The sequence below is a fragment of the Staurois parvus genome, unplaced genomic scaffold (assembly GCF_062004578.1).
Source record: "Staurois parvus isolate SC_StPar_1 unplaced genomic scaffold, SC_StPar_1.0 ptg000886l, whole genome shotgun sequence".
NCBI classification, from domain to species: Eukaryota; Metazoa; Chordata; class Amphibia; order Anura; family Ranidae; genus Staurois; species Staurois parvus.
In genome coordinates this window covers 3181328-3204844 of record NW_028318682.1, presented here as the reverse complement: position 1 = coordinate 3204844, position 23517 = coordinate 3181328, and the positions used below count along the sequence as shown (strand labels likewise).

Sequence of the window (23517 nt, the reverse complement as noted above, 5' to 3'; positions counted from 1 at the left end):
TACGGTGCGTTTTTCCCTTCTTCTTTTCTTAAATCATAATTAGGGGCATTTTTGATGCATTTAGAGCTGGTTCACACCATGCCCGCCTCTGAATCACACAGGAACACGCTGTGCATTCCTATTCGATTCAAACCGCATGCAAGAAGTACTACATTTGTGATCTGCAGTGAGTGTCAACAAAGTTAACACCCCAAACGCAGGTCGCAAACACAGCACATTTGCCCGCACCTGATGACATGGTACTTTAGTACCATGCAATCCGGTTGCAGTGCGTTTGAAAAAGTGGTGCATACACTACTTTTGGTGTAATGCGATTTCAGCCCATTCAAAGTGAATTGACTGAAAACACACTGCACAGAACCGCATGTGAACCACACAGGAATATCCTATGTGATTGCATTTTTAAAACGTTAACACCCCAAACGCAGGTCGCAAATGTAGTGCATTTGCCCACACCTGCTTGTACCGCAAGGTACTTTTGGACCACACAATCCGGTTGCAGTGTATTTTACAAAGTGGTGCATGCACTACTTTTGGTGTGGTGCGATTTCAGCCCACTCAGAATAAATGCACAGAACCGCATGTGAATCACACAGGAACGCACAACTCGTTCCTGTGTGATTCAGATTTGGGCATGATGCAAACCAGCCCTTACATGCGTACCGGTTCATTCCAGTGCATTCTTGATGCATTTTGCCATGTTTCAGATGCATTCCATGCAGAAAAATGCAAAATGGTCTAACTTTGTTGACTGCATTGAAATGCACTGCACTGGTGTGAACTATGCCATTAGAATCCAAGTTAACTAGTATTCATGCATTTTTATGCAGATTAAAAACGCACTGGACTACATCTGTGTGAACTGACCCTCAATGCATTCCAATACATTGTTTTCCTATTTTCTATTCTGACACTTGAAAAATCTTTGTCATTAGGACAATGGGCATTCCGGTGCATTTACACGTAATTTGATGCATTTTCAATGTGTTAAAATGCTTTTTTTTAATTATGACACTTGAAAAATCTTTATTTTTATTAGGACAATGTGCATTCCCGTTTCTTTTTACACATATTTTGATGCGTTCCAGACAAAAAAAATGCAGCAGGTTGTACTTTTGTTGAAAGCATTGGAACTGACCACACTGGTGTGAACTAGGGACATTGGAATGCATGGCAAACACTGGATGTAGTTTCAAAATGCATCAGGTGTGAACCAGCCCTTATATTTTAAACCATTAGAAGAATGGGTGAATGTTAGTTGAATCTTGGGTGAACACATTGATAAATAGACCTCTTGGTATGAGTGCAAAGAGGGACTTTTCCACCAGATTATTGGAGCTGTGCAGCACACCCCCTGGAAAGCAGGCTTCTCTAATGGTCAGAAAAGCACAGGAGGCGGAGCTGCAGACCTGTTCAACTGTCATTCAATACAAGGCTCCCCGCTGCAGAATAAAATGAGCAGTGATGGGGTGAGCATAGGACCTAATCAGAGTTGGGGGGTATTGGGAATGGGCAACATACACATTCACACACTATTATTTATGGGATTTAATACATGACTGAAAGTAAATGTGTGCTTATGCTTTTTTTTGCCATGTATTTTAGGTGACAGCCCTACATGCAACTATTGCACCAAAAGAAGCTCCAACACCTTTTCATTTTTTTACCGCGTTTGTCAACAGAATACACATTTCCTAGCTGTCTTTGGGGTGCCATGAACAATTAATGGCACTGGAAGCGTGATGCATGTGTTTTCGTTCCCGAAACAGACATGTGTGAATTGGGCACAGCCTAGGTTTATATATGTGTGAGTCGAGAAACTGTGAAACCGAATGGTGCCAAAGCACTATGTGGTTCTGTACAGCCCCGTTTTTAAAAAAGGATCCAGGACTTTTTTCTTGCATTTTCCAGAGGTATAGCAGCCTATTCAAATAAATGGGCTGCTGTGCCCTTGCAAATGCAGCATGCAGGACCCGCAAGAGTGTGAACCTAGGCTAAATGTGTAGTTAAAGTAGTTGTGAAGTCAAGTTAACCCATATACACATTCTAATAGGTATTAATATTCCTTTAAATAATACATGGTAAATGGCGGGGTCAAACACTTTAAAATTAGGCAAATATGGTCCAATTATACACTCCTTGAGGGCTAGGGACTGATGTGAATGTACAATATATATGTGAAGTGCTGAGTAAATTGACAGCACTGTATAAGCACCTGAAATAAACTACAATAGGCATATGTATTGAATCTTGGTGTGCATTGTATATTTACTCCAGATCTGTGCAGTAATCCATCATAAAACTTTACCTCTGTGCAGCTTCCTGTAATATAGACCGTTCACTGCTGCTGTTTCTCCTTCTGCAGGATGACTGGTCTTGAATCCACCCCCCTCCTGTAATTTTCTGCCGATAGCGATTCTGAGCATCAGGGTATGTGCAGCACGGTGATGATGAAGATAATGTCTAGGTTTCCAAAGGCCTTTTGGGATACATGTACTTTATTTATATCCTTTGGGGCTATTGAAGAATATATTTAAAGCCGTGGCTAAATTCACTCCTAAACGTTTAGAGGACGCAGGCAAAATAATGCCGTTTCTTATAGCACTTTTTTGTGTTTCAAGCATAGGACAGTCCGTTCATTCTAATGGGCTGTCCTACATGTGACCAACATGTCAAAGTAGCTTATGTCGCTTTTTGCTCAATTAGCTAGACGTATTTTTTTAACTGAATCTTTTGACACGTTTGTCACACATTCTTCCATCAGAAAGACACGCTTGCCACATTTGGGGTACCATTAACAATGAATGGCACTGCCAGTGCGATATGTGTTTTTCATGTTTCGTAAACGTGCTAAAAATTGAGGGATGTTGCAGATGTTTATGCAGCGAACAGGTGTTTAGCTAAAAAAAAAAAAAGTAAGGATCTGTAAATGAGGGAGAATCTGATCTGTCACAGGATTCTCTCCCCCATTCACAGACTGTTACAGGCAGTATGATCAGTGAAATTCTTTTCTCGGTGGAGGAGAGTGCAGGAGTGAGCGTGTACCTGTTGGATCATCTTTACCCTCGGTTCACATTTTCGCAGGTGGTGCTGCTGTGGGACCTGCACAAATACCTGCAGCTATACCACCCCCACAGAGGAATGCGTGACCCGGGGTGGGTGCCATTAATTCTAATGGCACGCCGCCCGCATTGGAAACCTCGGTTCCTGTATGGGCTGCGATTTCCAAAGTAGTGCAGGGACTTCTTCACTGCATGTCCCGGGGCACAGGAGTCTATTCAAATGAATGGGCTCTCATGTCCACGCAAATCACGGCCAACACAGATGTGAACCAGGGCTTAGTGCAGCTGAGCCTGGGGACCCAAAGCCATTAACTCTTACAGTGCCAAAAATTCAGCAGCAAGAAGAGGACAGGGCAGCCCTGCGGTAAATATTTCTACAGAATCCAGCAGCCTGCGCATTGTGGAACAACTTTCACTACAGGTAAATAATGTAATGATGGCTGTAGGTAAAAACATATGTTTTAAATAACTTCAGCTTTAATAATGGACAGTGCAGTCTGGAACCAGTCTGTTAGACTGGAGAAGGGAGGAGCATGGGGCTGTGTGTTTCTATTGATGCACGCAGTGAAGGGACAACTCTAGTTCTTGCATGCAAAAGTGGCTCCAAAGGACACTGCAAGAGAAAGAAACCACCCTGAAACAGGAAACCTGGGGAAGGAGTCATGACACCAGCTTAAACTGGAACATAGACAAGGATTAAAAGATAAAGAACCTGCATATTGAGTAAGTGAATAAATCAACTGCTGAAAGTGCCTAAAACAGAGTTTTAGATCACTTTAATGGCGCAAAAATAAAAAATGCTCAAACTACTGCAATTACAATATTATTATTATACAGTAGTTATATAGCGCCAAAGGGTATGCTCAGCGCTGTACATTATAGTGGGGGACAGAACATGAGACAAGACAGTAATACACTACACGAGGGGTTCGAGGGCCCTGCTCCTTGGAGCTTACAATCTAGGAGATCTTGACTGAACCAATTGAGCTACACTTCTTGTTTCATTAATAAGTGGAATTCTACTCATTACCATGCTTTTCCTAAAGAACTTTCTTTAATGAGTCTAAATCTGTGGACTTTATGTAAGCAAACTTCAATAATGGAAAATGCATTATTTATTTGGATTTATGCTGCGTAGCAACTGAGGAGGAAATTGATGTTCTCAGGGGCCAAGGCCACAATCCTCACTGTTCAATCAATACACTTCCCTCCCGGCTGCCATGCTATAGAAAATGCTATAGGTAATGGGATTTTTATAGCTCTATAAAGATGAAAACATTCTGCATAATGTAAAGTGACAAGAGAAAAGATTGCAATCATGAGCTTACAAGGGGACCTGCTGGATCTTGCCCAGTATCGCCAGCTTCTTTTGTCACGTTATTGTCTTTCTGGTTTCACAGCTAAAATCTCCAAATGTATTGTTTGCAAACAAAGTGAAGTTGTGTCACATGACTGAAATCCTAGAGTGGCCTATTTGTAAACAAAGTCATGTGATATCAGTGTTACACAGCCTTCCTGTCCGTTATGCTGGCTTCTTGAAGAGGACTCAGGGGGAGGTGTTGGATAAATGAGCTGAGCTCCCACAATAAACCTGCACAGAAAAAGAGGGGATGGTGTTAGACAGTGGATGAGAATCACATTGGAATCTCAGAAACTCCTGCCTCATGTGAGTGTTTCCATCATAGTTGGCATCAGTACTATTCTACTTGGGTGTGACTGAAGCTGCATCGTGGTATCAGACATGGTGGGGGTTAGGTTACTTTAGTGCCTGGCTGGCTGAAGAGGGAGGTTTTTGAGGCTGGAGTATAGCAGGAGCAAAAACACTGTTACGCAGGTAGCAAAAGCACAGCAGTGGAGCACAGTCCAACATGACAACTTAATCTGACCGTACACTGGACACCATTCAGCCAGTTCGGCAGGGACTGGGTGACTTTCCATCACTGTGTGGCAACCTCCCCTTTTTGACAGAAGTCAATCTGTTGAAGAGCATTTTGGAAAATGTTTCTCAATCAGCAGCTGTAACCACTGATCAGACATACACTTTAAGTCCTTTACATCACACACACAAAAAAAAATAAAAAATACAGCACACCTTGCACAACTAAAATGACATTGGCTAGTTTATTCAAATTCATAGAAAGGAACCCACCACAATTTTTTTTCATTAAAAAAAAAGCCCCTGCCAGAAAACGTTGATTACAGCCTATGTGTGTATGGACACATAGGATAACATGGTGGGGGGTTTACTGGCTGTAGAAAATATATCAAAAGCCAAAAACAGCCGCTGTAAACAAGTCCAGTGTGCATGAGGACTAAAAATGGAGAAAAGAGTATCTGTTTCATTTGGTGAAAATTGATGGCAGAAATCTGTCTTGTTAAGAACGACAAAGGCATGCTTAGGAGTGCAAACAGAAGTCCTCAATAACATGAGTTTAACAAAAGTGTAAAAGGTCACAAAGTGACCGAGATTCTACGGTTGAAAGTCTTATAAATTCTACACTATTGTCACACAAGCTGCACCGCTGCATGCTCTGGAAGTATAACTATTAAAAAAAACAAAAAACAAAATAAAAAGCACATACAAAAAAAAAAAATCTTGATTGTAGAGTCCAACCTGATGCTGTTGAAACGGATGCATGAATTGCACTCACTTCCTACCGTCACTTCTAAGTGCTAATTGGAAGGTCTGCCTACTAAATGATCAGCAATATAATAAAATGAAAAAAAACTGCTGGGAAAAAGCAATGAGGCAATACCATGAGAAGGAAATTACACTGCAGAAGAACTGTACACAGTGTACAGAAAACTCCCATTGTTACCAGAAAGCCATAATTGAATGTTTGTCATCTCCAGAAAATCAGAGCTGGCTACAGAATGAAATCTACAGTTGTTAGTCACAGAAAATTCAAAATAGGTGGTGTGCCAATTACAGCCTAACTCCACGTTTACTGCCCTTTTAAAATGGTTTATTTGGGTCAAGCTGACCCAAACTATTTACTGCACTAATATACAGTGTACAGTACTGTATTCCAGCAGTGGGAGGGGAGCTTCCTGTCCTACTCCCAGAATAAAATACAATTGGGCTGAGTACTGCTCAGCCATTCACAGAGAACTTTGTCTTCTATGAATGAATACAAAGCTTCCTCCAATTGACTGAGCAGGAGATTGTGACATCATCCACTCTGCTTCAGCCAATCAGAGAAAGCTTTGTATTCATTCATAGAACACAAAGCCTCATGTGAATGACTGAGCAGCGATCAGCTGACTGTTTTGTTCTGGAAGTGAGATGGGAAATCCCTGTCACAGTGCTGTATATTGTATGTAGATGAGGCTACATACAGTGCACCCTCCAAAGCACCTGTAAGCGCAGGAAAAAGTTTGGGCCAGTTTGGCCCAAACTAACTATTTAAAAGGATATTAAAGCCTCATTTTCTTTTTTTAAATAACAAACATGTGATACTTATCTGCTCTGTGCAGTGGTTTTGCACAGAGCAGCCCCGATCCTATTCTTAGGTCCCACATCAGTGCTCCTGGCTCCTCCCCTTCGAGCAGTGCCCCCCAGAGCCACTTCCTCTGGGGGCATTGATGCGTATTCGTTCCCAAGCCACTGATCTATGCGTCCATAAAACACACAGAGCCCCCCCCCCCCAGGGTCTCTCCTCATTGGCTCACTGGCTGAGTCAACGGCCTCCCGCTGCTGTCTCAGCCAATGCAGAGGCATAGTCCCTGTAGAACAGAGGCTCTCATGAATGTCGCTGGATGGGAGGGGGGTCAGGTAAGGATTGGGGAGGGGGGGGGGGGCAGCTGCACAGAGAAGGTTTTTTTCATGCATAGAATACATGAAGATAAAAAAACTTCAGCCCTTGTTATCACTGTAAACATGGGGATAGGTTTTAAATATTATATATATATTTTTTTTAATTAAGCTGCAGTTACCCGTTTTGATTTTTGGAAAGACTGGGAAAACTAACAGTATAACGTAGAATACATATCTGAGTGTTCACCAACGTGTTTTGGATTTCATAGTGTTTAACAGTTTATTTATAAAATATTTGCTGTTGTAATCAAGACCTGTGAGGGATTTTAAAACATATGGCACTTGGTTCTCCCACAAATCAATATAAACTGGTATTACTCTGGCCGTATTTTTCTCTACAGAATTGACAAGGCACCATTCAGACACCCATCTGCACCAGGACTCTGCAAGAAAGCGAGAGGAGAGCATAAGGAATGACACCCTGCTGGATTGAATTACAGTGTCGGCCACTGAAATGGCCTGTACTCCACCTGCTTGATCACGGTGCTCAACAAAGCCATGGAAGCCATTCTGCTCCAATATTTCAGCAACTTTAAGAGCAATGTCTGTATCGTGCTCACTGTGCCACAAGGAGAATTCATACTTATATTCTGTTGTGCCCATATCTCAAGAGGACACACAATGTCAATGAAGCAATTGCTTTTCTCAAAGGATGAGTATGCTCTAGTGAATTTCATGCTGTAGATCTTTTCGCATATACTTTCCAAAACCATTGGCATGTAGTTGGCCAAGTTAAATGATACACTTGGACTAAATTCACATGGCCGCTTCTCTTAGCTCTTCAATAACACTTTCAAGCTTCAACCCAGAAGATCTCAAAGCCTCACATCTTTCCTTCAGTTCGTCCTGGGCTTCCTTCAGCTTGTTGTTTAATTGCACATATGAACAACTCTGTAAGTACTGCTTGTTTGCTTCACTAGATGCATCATAAGTTGGAATAAAGGTCTCTGTTAGAAAAACATAAAGAATAAAGTAAGTCAACAGCAGGGCAGTGGTAAGCAAGCACATGGATGAAACACATATAAAGGAGCTGTTCTATCTTCCAAATGGGTTTTTTGAGCAATGCACACACCTTTATGAGTCAACCAACTCCTACGTGCTACATGGAAGCAAAACAAGATGCCAAAAACACTATTTAGAGATTGCATATTCCAAACAACTACGCATAAGCCTTTGTGTTCTTGGTACCACTAGTCAACACCACACTGGAGATGCCTACTCCACGCTCCATACCCTTTGTAAACTAAGTACCTCCTACACTTCCCCCATCACTTTTTAGACCAGGAACACCCACTACAATAAGAGGAATTTCAGTCCCCTTTACCTTTGGTCTGCCCGCCTCTCCCTAGAGCCACCATCTTTGTAATTCTGGCACCAACTCAAATGTGCCGTATGGCCCTGAGCCCTGCAGCACATCTGCGCATAGGAGGGGGGATTGTTCGCACAGCAAGGATCAGGACTTCCATACCCACACCATCTTTGCATTTTTGAGCTCCTAGACAGCCTAAGGTGCAACCTGGCAGCATAGAATGGACTGAAACAGGATATCCCAAAGGTGTTCTATTGCATTTAGGTCAGGCGAGCGTGGGGGCCCATTCAATGGTATCAATCCCTTCATCCTCCAGCAAATGCCTATATACTCTAGCCACATGAGGCCGGGCATTGTCGTACACCAGGAAGAACCAGGACCCACTGCACCAGCGTAAGGTCTGACAATGAGTCCAAGGATTTCATCCCCATATGGCAGTCCGGGTGCAACTGTCTAGCCTGTAGAGGTCTGTGTGTCCCTCCATGGATATGCCTCCCCAGACCATCACTGACCCACCACCAAAATGGTCATCCTAACAATGTTACAGGCAGCATAATGTTCTCCACACCCTTTCACATCTGTCACATGTGCTCAGGGTGAACCTGCTGCTCTCATCAGTGAAAAGCACAGGGCGCCAGTGGCAGACCTGCCAATTCTGGTGTTCAATGGCAAATGCCAATCGAGCTCTATGGTGCCGGTCAGTGAGCACAGGGCCCACTAGAAGATGTTGGGCTCTCAGGCCACCCTCTTGAAGTCTGCTTCTGATTGTTTGATCAGAGATAATCACACCAGTGGCCTGCTGGAGGTCATTTTGTAGTGCTCTGGAAGTGTTCAACCTGTTCCTCCTTGCACAAAGGAGCAGATACCGGTCCTGTTGATGGGTTAAGGACCTTTTATAGCCCTGTCCAGCTCTCTTAGAGTAACTGCCTGTCTCCTGGAATATCCTCCATGCTCTTGAGACTGTGCTAAGAGACACAGAAGACTTTCTGGCAATGGCACGTATTGATGTGCCATCCTGGAGGAGTTGGACTGCCTATGCAACCTCTGTAGGGTCCAAGTATCGCCTCATGCTATCAGTAGTGACACTGACCCTAGCCAAATGCAAAACTAGTGAAAAACAGTCAGAAAAGATGAGTAGAGAAACAAATGTCAGTGGCCTCCACCTGTAAAACCATTTCTGTTTTGGGGGTCATCTCATTGTTGCCCATCTCGTGCACCTGTTGTTAATTTCATTAACACCAAAGCAGCTGAAACTGATTAAAACCCCCCTCTGCTACTTCCGAGCGCTGGGCAGGTAGTTTCTTTCTACCTTTAGCCCTGCTTCAGGCAAGCAGCAGTGCTCACCTGTCAAGTGGAAGCATTCAGGCGGCAGTGCTGCTGCCTGATTACTTCAACACAGTACCAGCCTCTCCGCCCGCCCCCCCCCCCCCCAGTGAGGTCTCTGCTTGCCCATCTGTGGGCCCAGTTCGCCATCAGCTAGAGGGGTGGGAGAAGAGCAGACACATCTGCTCTCCTCTTCTTGTGCTGATCCGAAAGTGACGTTATGATGCCACATCCGGGTCCCCGTCGAGAGATTGTAATGCAGTGCACATCACACCGCATTACATTCTTTCCCGGGGATTGCATTACATTCAGTGGAGCACAGGGGAGACATGCAGGGTCTTTTAGACCTGTATGTCTCAAAGAGAACCTGTCGCCAAAAAATCATCACATTTTTAAATTGTAAAAAACTTAAAAGTTACACCCTAACACATACCACCCCCCCCACAAAAAAAATAAAATATTGAGGCCCCCCCACATATATGCACGTACAAGCGTAAAAGCACATGCTGGGGCGCCTACGCATGAAACCGTCGATTGAGATACACATGTCACATATCGCCGCGCACGCCAGAACGAGAGTAATAATTCTAGCATGAGACCTCCTCCGTAACGCTAAACTGGTGACCTATAAAAGCAGCTTTAAAAGTGTCGACCGATAGAAAATATCTAATATAAATAACTGAAGTTCGTCGCCATTTCACGAGCACGCACAAATTTAAGGTTTGACAAGTTGGATATCTATTTACTCGCTGCAACCTCATCTTTTATATTTTACAAAAAAAAATAGGGCCATTTATTGCTTTTTTGTGCCCTAAAATTAACTTACTTTTATTTTTTACTAACATGTTGTAAAATCATGCGACATAAAAAATTGGAACTACCACTATTTTATTCTCTAGGGTCTCTGCTTTCAGAAAATATATCATGTTTGGGCTTTTATGTAATCTGCAGACCTAAAACGATTTTTTAAACCTGTGCAAAAAAATGCAAAAACGGCTGTGGCAGCGAAAGGGATAAAGGATAAGCCCTGACCCACCCTTTCAAGACGAGCACCCAATCGGTGTTCATCACACTGCAAGGTCTCTCTCCTCCCCACTAGTCCCCAGGTGTGGTGCGGGAGACAGGTAGGGAAGGGAGGAGGAGATAAACAGTGCAATGTTAAAAATATTACACATTTAAGTCGCCATAAAGCCTCTCTTGTTTTTAAAAGCCCCAGACATTCCTAATATCACCGCCAATTTAAATACGGTATTGGTTAAATTTTTTTTCTTTTTATCTGGACAAGTAGATTGTAATGAGGGACAAGTAGATTGGGGCCCCGATTTAGTCCCTGGACAAGTAGAGTAGTTTTTTTTAAAAATTTACGCACGCACGGAAGTAAACTACCTTCTTATTACATGGATGGTGGTATTATTTAATGCAGCCATAGCCATCAACATCCTGTTACCAGAAAATCTTACCTTCGCTGAGATCACAAACAAATACAGGGTCAGATGCTACAGCACCCTGAACATCTTCCAGAATCTGCTCTACGGTAGGTGGTTCTGGTCGAGAAGGAAGAACAATACGCTTTTTTGCTCTGGAGGTCATCTTGACAATGTTTCATGAAAAAAAGTAGTTGTCTGAAAACACAAACACATAGTCCATAACATGCTGGGACAATCTTGCTTTTCCAATATTATGACAAATTTGTACACAGATGTTTAGGGAAAGCAGATAAGTTAGGGCAATGGTTTAGTTTGAATTTTAGGACTAAGATTAGTAAGGTGTGGTCTGGTGATCCGACATTGAAGGAAGGTCCTTTAACCGTCTTTCAATTCCACTCTAGCTCCTGTGTATTGTGACTGGCACCTTAAAGTGCAATGAGATACTGCCAAATTTAGCGCAGGAGGAGGAGGAATTTTGGTCGAATGTGTTGCGTTTGCAGCCCAGAATGAGCTACCTTAAAACAACCCTCATCCACACGTGTGTTGAACGCACCACAGTGAACGGCCTGGGCATGAATGGACCCTGAAAATACATTTGTGTCTTGCTATGTGAAGAAACAAACTTAACCAACCACACAAGTCCTACGCCTAATCCCTAAATTGAAGCATTCAAATTCTCAAAAGATATAACCACTTTTGCAGGGTAATATACCTACACTATATTACCAACAGTTTTGGGACACCCCTCCAAATCACTGGATTCAGGTGTTCCAACCACCTCTGTGGCCAGAGGTGTATAAAATCAAGCACCTAGGCATGCAGACTGCTTCTACAAACATTTGTGAAAGAATGGGTCGCTCTCAGGATCTCAGTGTATTCAAGCGTGGTCCTGTGATAGGTTGCTGTGTAAAGGCAGGCGTCCCAATACTTTTGGCAATATAGTGTATGTTATATACACCATATTGCCAAACATATTGGGACTCCTGTCTTTACACGCACATGAACTTTAATGGCATCCCAGTCTTTGTCCGTAGGGTTCAATATTGAGTTGGCCCACCCTTTGCACCTATTGCAGCTTCAACTCTTCTGGGAAGGCTGTCCACAAGGTTTAGGAGTGTGTCTATGGGAATATTTGACCATTCTTCCAGAAGCGCATTTGTGAGGTCAGGCACTGATGTTGGACAAGAAGGCCTGGCTCGCAGTCTCCATTCTAATTCATCTCAAAGGTATTCTATTGGATCAAGGTCAGGACCTTGCTTTGTGCACTGGTGTGCAGTCATGTTAGAACAGGAAGGGGCCATCCCCAAACTGTTCCTACAAAGTTGTGAGCATGAAATTGTCCAAAATGTCTTGGTATGCTGATGCCTTAAGAGTTCCCTTCTCTGGAACTAAGGGGCCAAGCCCAACCCCTGAAAAACAACTCCACACCATAATCCCCCCTCCAAAATTTACACTTGGCACAATGCAGTCAGACAGTAAGACTGAAGTACCGTTCTCCTGGAAACCAACAAACCCAGACACGTCCATCGGATTGCCAGACAGAGTAGAGTGATTGGTCACTCCAGAGAACACATCTCCACTGCTCTAGAGTCCAGTGGCGGCATGCTTTACACCACTGTATCCGATGCTTTGCATTGCACTTGGTGATGTAAGGCTTGGATGCAGCTGCTTGGCCATGGAAACCCATTCCATGAAGCTCTCTACGCACTGTTTTTGTGCTAATCTGAAGGCCGCATGAAGTTTGGAGGTCTTTAGCTATTGACTCTGTAGACAGTTGGCGACTTCTGCGCACTCTGTGCTTTAACTTGCGCTGACCCCGCTCTGTCATTTTACGTGGCCTACCACTTGGTGGCTGCATTGCTGTTGTTCCCAGTTGCTTCCACTTTGTTATAACACCACTAACAGCTGACCGTGGAATATTTAGTGGCTAGGAAATTTCACTTATTGCACAGGTGGCAACCTATCACGGTACCACGCTTGAATTCACTGAGCTCCTGAGAGCGACCCATTCTTTCACAAATGTTTGTAGAAGGTGTCTGCATTCATAAGTGCTTGATTTTATACACCTGTGGCCATGGAGATGATAGGAACACCTGAATCCAATGATTTGGAGGGCTGTCACAATATTTCTGGCACTATAGTGTATGTTACAGTTCAAGTCCCCATTCACAAAGCATAATTTATTAAAAATAGAAATATTTACAAAATTGCAGTTTAATCTATTTAGATGCTCTTTCCTGCAAATTCTAATGATTTTGTTTTTTTCTTTTGTGAGGGAATCTGGGAAGCTGTTTACCATAATCAACCCTGTCTGTTCTATGCAGATATTCTCTGTATCAGTACTAGATTTGAACAGAAGGTTAAAGGTTTAGGAGCTTGGCTTCTCCGTTGCATGTTAAAAGCGGAACTATACTCGCCTAAACTCTAGTGATGCAGCTTCCCGGAGCTCCCTGCCTGGCCGGCTTCCGGGTCCCGAATGTTGGCCGCTGTCATTGGCCGTGCAGGGATGGTATCACTCCCGTGCATGTGCAGTTCAGTCAAAATTGGCTGAGTTTGTACAGTGAGCTGCACATGTTAGTCCTCGTGTGGTCAGAAATGTGTCCTTGAACAGCAGATGTAATTTTTTCTAGAGTGTCACTTTTAGCTTGTGGATTAAACTGAAGGACTTATTGTAAAAATTAATCTTTCACATTTTGGCCATTCTGAATTGGCCATTGAAGAAATTGCCTGACTTTGCCATAAGGGATCAAATACTCCTTTGTATGCGGTTTTCATTAAAGTATAACTAAAGGCAAAACTTTTTTCTGTTTTGGATTGAGTAGAGATGGATTGGAACACGTCAGTATTTATTGCTGTCTGTGCTTCCATTAGGGAGATTCACCCTCTCTATGGTCCTTTTTATGTTTATCATTGTAGGTGAAAGTAAAAGAAAAATCACAAATTTTGGGTTGTCCCCAGAAAAGTAATAGACTGGAAATCTTCCAATGGGGACACTAGTTCTGGTGACCTGGGGTCTCTAACGAATTTCCCTAATTTACAGGGATTTCTGATCACTTCCTGTTAGGCTATGAGACAGGAAGTGAAGGGAAATCTATGCAATGGGACACAGATGGTGAAAAAAAAAAAAAAAAATCTGCTGGGGTTATAACCCTCCCATGCTCTATTCGAAATGAAAAAAAATGTTTTGCTCATAGTTCTAAGGCAGCCCATTTTACTCTGAACAAGCCTTAGTAGACAAAGAAACTCACTGCACTTTGGCCTATGCAGCACACACTGGCATCACATTTGTGGGTTGTGGCACGCTGAAGGGCCATTGCTTTTTTACACTGTATAAATACATTGGAGTGCCATTCATACTGAAGGAAACATATACATCACCTTAATGTGCATTGAGGGAATATGTGTTAATACTTGGGATTTAAAGCACATTACTGCAAGTGCAAAGACATGAATCCAACCTTCTTCCAAAAAAAAAAACATAAATCCAATGGACACTTTCTTTTGGTTGTCCAGTTGCGAGGGATTCTTAGGACCCAGAAGAGGAGCAACATCAGTGCATGGGAACTGTTGGGGACTAGCCAGCACAGGACAGGATTAGTGGCCCCTGCACCTGGAGCCAGCAAGGGACCCTGGCTAACTTAGAGTATATTTTGCTTCACAGGGTAAGAAAAAAACATGCAGAGCTGGTTACAGGGGAGTGGATTCATGTTTTGCCCACAGTTGCGCTTTAATTAGAAATCTACATATAAGTCAGATATGATCAGATACACACTTCTAGAGAAGAATGAGCAAACACAAGGACAAAAAACATCAAGACCGGAGAAATTCACAGGCTACTAAGAGGTAGATTTACTAAAACTGGAGAGTGCAAAATCTGGGTGCAGCTATGCATGGTAGCCAACCAGTTTCTAACATCAGCCCTGATGATCAGTGCCCTGATGATCAGTGCCCAGCAGTGTCCCCCACCAGTGCCGCCCACAAGTGCCCAGCAGTGCCACCCACCTGTGCCCATCAGTGCTGCCAGTCAGTGCCACCCATCATTGTTGCATATCAGTGCCGCTTATCAGTGCTGCCTCATCAACGCACATCAGTGAAGGAGAAAAATTTCCTCTTTGCAAAATTTTATAATAGAAACAAAGAAAAACTTTTTTTTTCAACATTTTTGCTCTTTTTTTTTGTTTATAACGCAAAAACTAAAACACCCAGTGGCGAGTAAATACCAACAAAAGCTCTATTTGTGTGAACAAAAAGTTAAAAATTTCATATGGGTGCAGTGTTGCATGACCACGCAATTGTCATTCAAAGTGCAACAGCGCTGAAAGCTGAAAATTGGCCTGGGCATGAAGGGGGTATAAGTGCCGGTAGGCAAGTGGTAAAAGCCAAACATGTCCTCCTAGCAGAACTCTAATACATGCTGATCTATACCTGTATTAGGGACAACTTTCTTACTGGTTTTAGGTCTTTTTTGTTTGATTTCACAGGAAGAAATTTGCTTATTCAACATAAAAGCACTAGAGAAAAGCCACTACACACAAATGCTATACTGCATTAGTGGAGCAATACTGTACATCTGGTGTACTACTTCTACTGAGTCTTCTCTACTATTGCATCTCTTGTATTCCAGGCATTCTGAATGGCTATGCACTTTCTTCAAAGCTTACAGTTTTTATACTTGGGTATGGTAGCACAGTTCTCATGAATGTGACTATACAGACTCCATCAGTGGAAGTTGCTGGGCTGGTATTTCGAGGTTCTGACGACTTAAAATATCAGTCGGATAGCTGTAATAAAATGTTTCTTATGTACAGCTGCCTATAAATTGTCTGTCTTAAGCACAAGAAATCCCAGGCCAAGAAGCACATGCACCATTTAGTGGGTATATTTACATTACTAAGGGCCAGTGTTGAGGTCAAGGTGTTAGTTAGGGTACCTTAGTTTAGGAAATCACAATCTATGCTCAATTGCGTCAGCACTAAAATAGGATTTTTATCTTACCAATAACATTTGAGTAACCTAAAGGGATACAGGATTGAGGATTTGGAAAGGTCAGTCACAGTATTTGGAGTACACTAAGGATTGTCACAGAGCACTATCTGACCTGCTTCCCTTTAAGATTACGTTCACATACTGGGCCGGATTCAGTAAAAATTTGAAAAAGGAGTCTGGTGTGGTTTCGTTCAACAGTTCAGGTGCAAATTTTAAAAGTTTATGATACTTGAAATTGCACCTGAACCGTACTCGTACCTGACCCTTTTCAAATTACACTGCGACCGGCCCACACATATGTGAACTGGCTTCATAGAACACTGGTTTGCTTCACATGTCATGTGAACCGGATGCATTTCAAAACGCATCCAATTCGCATAGATGTGAGCCACCTTGATGATTAATGTATGCCACAGTGACATTATCCAGCTGGAGTCTCATTGAGTGTCCTTGCAAAACAGAAGTCCAGTGTTGAAGAAATAATCAAATCGCTCTGAATCCCATATTGATGGGACAGACGAGCTTCCTCCAATGACCACAACTCCTGCACTGAGAAGACATTCTGGACTGCTCCCCAACCCAATAAGCTGGCATACCTCATGAGAATCTTTCAGAACTTTTAGGCATAGGGCTTCCTTGACTCCAGCCCTGGGTTGACGATCCAATTGAGTGTTCGGCCTTGGGGGTCAAATGCATGGGAAGTCGAACAACCAAATATTTTTTTTCCATGCTGCCCGAATATTGTGCTGCAACAGTCTCCTGTAAACTGAGTGTACAGCACAGCCTCAAAGAAGGCAACCATTAGGCCCAAGAAGCTTATGCAGGCACAAATGAAGGCTTTCACTGGGCTCAGGCTTATGGGTGGAGGAACAGAAGTTTGTCATGAAGCAGGAAGCTCCTGGACAGGAACGTGCCTAATGCCAGGCCCTGGTACTCCAATCTGTGACATGGGTCCAGTGAAGATCTACTCAGATTGAGGAGCCAACCAAAGCTCTGCTGAGTCTGCACTGTGTGTTGAATATTGGCTAACAGGGACAGGAAAAGCTGATCCTTTAACAGGAGTTTATCCAGATACTCCACAACATCAATCTCTTCAGCTTGACACACAGTCAAAACTGGGGCAAGCACCTCGGTGAAAACTGGGAGCACTTGGACAGGTCAAAAGGGAAAGGCTTCAAATTAGTATTGCTGACCGCCCACTGCAAAGCACAGATAATGCTGATAAAGTAGAAAGATGGGAATGTGCAAGTAAACATCCCAGATACCTATTAATGTCAAAATCCCCCGGAAAGAAGAAGGCAATGGCCTAACTGGGAGATGCCATGCCAAACTCAACAAGTTGAGTGTCTTCAGATCCAGAATGAGAAGGACTCCTGGTAAGTTTAGGAACCTTGAAAGCATGTTTTTCTTGGTACAGGGGTAATGACCCCTTGAGACAAGAGTTGCTGGATAACCGCAAGCGGATCCCCTGCCACGCTGGGTAAGAAGACAAGTTTGAAAGCGTTAAACAGGGAGGAGGCAGGGTGCAAAACTGCAATTTGTAACCCCTGGAAAAGACACCAGACCCAGGCGTCTAAGATTTTCTTGAACCAAACGGCTTACAAACATCTCCTCACTCTTAGAAGTGGGGATGCTGCATCACTGGGAATAAGAATTGGATCTATGCTTGGCTAGTTTCGAGATCCATGTCTTCTTACAAAAATGCATTCCTGATTTAGATTCAGAATTGGAAACCTACTTTTTTGGATGAATTGGAATCTCTGGCTATCCGTTTAGTGCAGACAGAAATGGTCTGGCAAACTATGAAAGAAACAACTGCAGGTTGCATGGTGGGGCCTGTAACCTCATGTTTTCTGAGTCCTTGAATACCAGAATATCCTGCACAGGGGCCACGAGGATCTTATTGAGACAAAAAAATGGATGGATCTACCGCAGGAACTGCCCACTTACATAGGAAACTTTCCTCAATATAATACTAGTGAAACATTTTGAAGGAGTAAAAATTTTCTTCAGGTGAGGCCAGTCTCCATATAGGATAGATTCTACAAGCAAGTAGACTGAGATAACATTAGCTGGCTCAGGCAAATTAAGTGACCCTACGCTGGATACCTTGGGGTGAGCAGACTGAGGCTGCTCTAACAGTAAACAAGAGCATATTGTGTCAATAAAGATAACACTGGTATCCTTCAGTTTCGACAAAATCTCTGTAACAGGCATGTCATCCTGATCTGATTCCTCCAAAACAGAAGCATCATCCTCAGCTACCAACTCCTCTCTGGTATAATGTCTTGCTCAAGAACAAATCCAAAGAGCAATTCAGGAACGGTGAAAGAGGCACGAGTTTGTCCACTACTATCTATAGCCTCAGTAAGGCTGGAAATTCTGCTAATGAAATTGGACATTGTGGCAGAAAATTCCTCTCTAGATAAGAAAGAGGCAACTAGTTTACTATTTTCGGTTTATTATGCTTTGGTTATGAATGAACAGAGTCAGTGATCGGTGCAGATCACTGACTATTCATTAAGACAAGGAAGAGGCCGGTAAATGACACATTTACCAGCCCCTTCCTGCTCTCCAGCTTGACAGAGAAGAAAGGGGGAAGCCAGCAGAGCTGTGGCAGATGAGGGGGGGCCAAGAAAGAGAACAGAGGGGAAAGAGCACAGGGGGGTAGAAGCGCACACAGGTGGGCAGCAGAAAGAATCTAGATAAGAGGAGCGGTGGGGGCGACTGCATACAGAAGAACAAATCTCTACTTCGTCCTGCAGCAGGTGTATGCCTGTGGGAGAAAGGGAAGGATAAGCGGACATTCTGAGACTGTGGGAGGAAAATGGAGAGACTGGTTGCTGCTCCCATCCAGGTGTACAGGGGGTCACACGGGCAACCTGGAGTATGGGGCCAGGTTGCAATTGTGACCCCTGTAGGTACACCCTAGGTCTCTTGTATATTATTGAGTGCACTTGTTATGTCTCTATATATTATGGTTAGTGCACCTATATATTATTATCAGCGTATTCACTATGACTTTTGTATATTATTACGAGTCTCTTCTCACTGTGTCTCTCGTATATTTTTAAGAGTGTACTCACTATGTCTCTTGTATATTATTGTCAGTGCACCTGCTATGTCACTCTATATTATTAAGAGCGTATTCATTATGTCTCTTGGTGTCAGCACCGTGCTCTCGCAGAGGACGTGGGTGTCAGCACCGTGCTCTCGCAGAGGACGTGGGTGTCAGCACCGTGCTCTCGCAGAGGACGTGGGTGTCAGCACCGTGCTCTCGCAGAGGACGTGGGTGTCAGCACCGTGCTCTCGCAGAGGACGTGGGTGTCAGCACCGTGCTCTCGCAGAGGACGTGGGTGTCAGCACCGTGCTCTCGCAGAGGACGTGGGTGTCAGCACCGTGCTCTCGCAGAGGACGTGGGTGTCAGCACCGTGCTCTCGCAGAGGACGTGGGTGTCAGCACCGTGCTCTCGCAGAGGACGTGGGTGTCAGCACCGTGCTCTCGCAGAGGACGTGGGTGTCTGCACCGTGCTCTCGCAGAGGACGTGGGTGTCTGCACCGTGCTCTCGCAGAGGACGTGGGTGTCTGCACCGTGCTCTCGCAGAGGACGTGGGCGTCTGCACCGTGCTCTCGCAGAGGACGTAGGTGTCTGCACCGTGCTCTCGCAGAAAAAGTGGGTGTCTGCACCGTGCTCTAGTAAAAAAAAGGGGGTGGTTGGACATCAATGTCATGTTTCAGTAGGGGGGTTGGGCGTCAGTGCCATGTTATTGGGGGGGGGGGGGGTGGGCATCAGTTGCATGATTGGGGGGGGTTGGGTGTCAGTGCCAGGTTACAGTAGGGGGGGTTGGGTGTCAGTGCCAGGTTACAGTAGGGGGGGGAGGTTGGGTGTCAGTGCCAGGTTACAGTAGGGGGGGGAGGTTGGGTGTCAGTGCCAGGTTACAGTGGGGGGGGGGTTGGGTGTCAGTGCCAGGTTACAGTAGGGGGGGGGGGTTGGGTGTCAGTGCCAGGTTACAGTAGGGGGGGGGGGTTGGGTGTCAGTGCCAGGTTACAGTCGGGGGGGGGGGTTGGGTGTCAGTGCCAGGTTAGTCGGGGGGGGGGGGTTGGGTGTCAGTGCCAGGTTACAGTCGGGGGGGGGGGTTGGGTGTCAGTGCCAGGTTACAGTCGGGGGGGGGGGTTGGGTGTCAGTGCCAGGTTACAGTCGGGGGGGTTGGGTGTCAGTGCCAGGTTACAGTCGGGGGGGGGGGTTGGGTGTCAGGTTACAGTCGGGGGGGGGGGGGGGGGTTGGGTGTCAGGTTACAGTAGGGGGGGGTTGGGTGTCGGTGCCAAGTTACAGGAGGGGGGGTTGGGTGTCGGTGCCATGTTACAGGAGGGGGGGTTGGGTGTCGGTGCCATGGTACAGTAGCGGGGTTGGGTGTCTGTGACAGGTTACAGTAGGGGGGTTGCGTGTCAGGTTACAGTAGGGGGGTTGCGTGTCAGGTTACAGTAGGGGGGTTGCGTGTCAGGTTACAGTAGGGGGGTTGCGTGTCAGGTTACAGTAGGGGGGTTGCGTGTCAGGTTACAGTAGGGGGGTTGCGTGTCAGGTTACAGTAGGGGGGTTGCGTGTCAGGTTACAGTAGGGGGGTTGCGTGTCAGGTTACAGTAGGGGGGTTGCGTGTCAGGTTACAGGTTACAGCAGGGGGGTTGCGTGTCGGTGCCAGGTTACAGCAGGGGGGTTGCGTGTCGGTGACAGGTTACAGCAGGGGGGTTGGGTGTCGGTGACAGGTTACAGCAGGGGGGTTGGGTGTCGGTGACAGGTTACAGCAGGGGGGTTGGGTGTCGGTGACAGGTTACAGCCGGGGGGTTGGGTGTCGGTGACAGGTTACAGCCGGGGGGTTGGGTGTCGGTGACAGGTTACAGCCGGGGGGTTGGGTGTCGGTGACAGGTTACAGTCGGGTGTCGGTGACAGGTTACAGTCGGGGGGTTGGGTGTCGGTGACAGGTTACAGTCGGGGGGTTGGGTGTCGGTGACAGGTTACAGTCGGGGGGTTGGGTGTCGGTGACAGGTTACAGTCGGGGGGTTGGGTGTCGGTGACAGGTTACAGTCGGGGGGTTGGGTGTCGGTGACAGGTTACAGTCGGGTGTCGGTGACAGGTTACAGTCAGGGGGTTGGGTGTCGGTGACAGGTTACAGTCGGGTGTCGGTGACAGGTTACAGTCGGGGGGTTGGGTGTCCGTGACAGGTTACAGTCGGGGGGTTGGGTGTCCGTGACAGGTTACAGTAGGGGGGTTGGGTGTCCGTGACAGGTTACAGTAGGGGGGTTGGGTGTCCGTGACAGGTTACAGTAGGGGGGTTGGGTGTCCGTGACAGGTTACAGTAGGGGGGTTGGGTGTCCGTGACAGGTTACAGTAGGGGGGTTGGGTGTCCGTGACAGGTTACAGTAGGGGGGTTGGGTGTCCGTGACAGGTTACAGTAGGGGGGTTGGGTGTCCGTGACAGGTTACAGTAGGGGGGTTGGGTGTCCGTGACAGGTTACAGTAGGGGGGTTGGGTGTCCGTGACAGGTTACAGTAGGGGGGTTGGGTGTCCGTGACAGGTTACAGTAGGGGGGTTGGGTGTCGGTGACAGGTTACAGTAGGGGGGTTGGGTGTCGGTGACAGGTTACAGTAGGGGGGTTGGGTGTCGGTGACAGGTTACAGTAGGGGGGTTGGGTGTCGGTGACAGGTTACAGTAGGGGGGTTGGGTGTCGGTGACAGGTTACAGTAGGGGGGTTGGGTGTCGGTGACAGGTTACAGTAGGGGGGTTGGGTGTCAGTGACAGGTTACAGTAGGGGGGTTGGGTGTCAGTGACAGGTTACAGTAGGGGGGTTGGGTGTCAGTGACAGGTTACAGTAGGGGGGTTGGGTGTCAGTGACAGGTTACAGTAGGGGGGTTGGGTGTCAGTGACAGGTTACAGTAGGGGGGTTGGGTGTCAGTGACAGGTTACAGTAGGGGGGTTGGGTGTCAGTGACAGGTTACAGTAGGGGGGTTGGGTGTCGGTTACAGTCGGGGGGTTGGGTGTCAGTGACAGGTTACAATAGGGGGGTTGGGTGTCGGTGACAGGTTACAGTAGGGGGGTTGGGTGTCAGTGACAGGTTACAGTAGGGGGGTTGGGTGTCAGTGACAGGTTACAGTAGGGGGGTTGGGGGTCAGTGACAGGTTACAGTAGGGGGGTTGGGTGTCAGTGACAGGTTACAATAGGGGGGTTGGGTGTCAGTGACAGGTTACAGTAGGGGGGTTGGGTGTCGGTGACAGGTTACAGTCGGGGGGTTGGGTGTCAGTGACAGGTTACAGTAGGGGGGCTGGGTGTCAGTATCTCTCTCACCCTTGCCGTCCATCCTGGCCTGTAGACGTAGAGCTCCCCCTCCCCCTCCTACAGACACATCTGCCATTCTCTTCCTGCTTTCGATTTGTTGTACACAGCTCCGTCCAATCACCTGTGTGAAATAATAACACACACACCTCTTCTTCTCCTTCTTCACACACATTACCTGTGAAATCTCTAACTTCTGCTTCCACACTTGGTGCTGGAGCTGCTCACAATGTAGCTCTATGCTGCGCTCCCTCCCAGAAACCAAGCCTCGCTTTCATTTACCCATGGTGCTCAGGGCTCCCATTTCCTTCCGGTTGCCCGGCAACCACAGCTAACAGGAAGAGCGATCAGTGCCAATGGAATGTAAATCAATCAACTTTATTTAAAACAAATCCAACCTGGCAGTGTTAAACCTTTGCATTAAAAATGAGTTGTCTGTGTAAATGACTTCTTGTCATGAATATTTAAATACTGAAATTTGCACCCTTGTGCCTGCTTTCAGTATTCACTGCCTGTTGTGGAGCGTGTGCATAATCTCTCCTCTACACAACAGCAGCTCTACATGTCCTAGGGTTGCCACCTCATCCCTTTAAACCCAAACATATATGAATTATACAGGTTCTGTGACTGATTAAGGTGGTAATTAAACCCACTTTGCACCTCATCTGTGTTAAGTTAGCCTCCGAACCTGTGTTATTAATATATGTTCAAGTTTAAAGGAATGAACTGGCAACCATAACATGTCTACAGATTAAGAAGCACGTATGTGTGCTAAGGCCTTGTTTACACATGTGTACTACAGCGTATGTGAGGGCTGCATATTCAGTCTGAATGGCTGGGATATGATGACATCCCTCCCATGCATATGACTAGGAGTCACATCATCATGGCATACAATGGTGCCGTAAATGTACATTGAGCTGTGCATGCATGGCTCAGTGTACATTACCACTGACAGACAGGAAGAAGCAGTATTGACAGAAGAGATCAGTATGGTCTCTTCTGTCATATAAACCCTACCTTTCAGCCACTTTTTATTTTCAGGTTCAATTCCGCTTTAACAGGTGGGCAACACAGTACAAAATCAGAAGAACAGGCAGGCTAGGATCCAGGGACAGGTCTAAGGTAAGCCAGGTCATACTTGGGAAGGCAGAAGGAGCCAGTCTGGTCACAGGTTAATCAGAAACAAACTGCAGAGCACTCAACAATCTCATACTCCAGCTTCTATATGCTGTTTGGTGCCAATACCAGTGCAGAGCATGCATGTGCA

General features: G+C 45.6%; 1 protein-coding gene across 1 annotated transcript; it reads right to left on the bottom strand.

The window, feature by feature from the left end:
• Window positions 1-5164: 5164 nt before the first annotated feature.
• CUNH19orf25 (chromosome unknown C19orf25 homolog) lies at window positions 5165-22550 on the bottom strand. Its single transcript, XM_089656099.1, has 3 exons — window positions 22426-22550; window positions 10972-11133; window positions 5165-7826 (listed from the first exon to the last, which is right to left on the bottom strand). The coding sequence occupies exons 2-3, from the start codon at window positions 11099-11101 to the stop codon at window positions 7636-7638; spliced, it is 321 nt and encodes a 106-aa protein (XP_089512225.1). The 5' UTR covers window positions 11102-11133; window positions 22426-22550; the 3' UTR covers window positions 5165-7635.
• Window positions 22551-23517: the final 967 nt, after the last annotated feature.

Coding starts and splice junctions, on each gene's coding strand:
- CUNH19orf25 (XM_089656099.1), bottom strand. CDS start 11,101: ATGACCTCCAGAGCAAAAAAGCGTATTGTTCTTCCTTCTCGACCAGAA. Junction 7,827..10,971: donor TGTTTGTGATCTCAGCGAAG/GTAAGATTTTCT, acceptor TTTTTCTAACAG/AGACCTTTATTCCAACTTAT.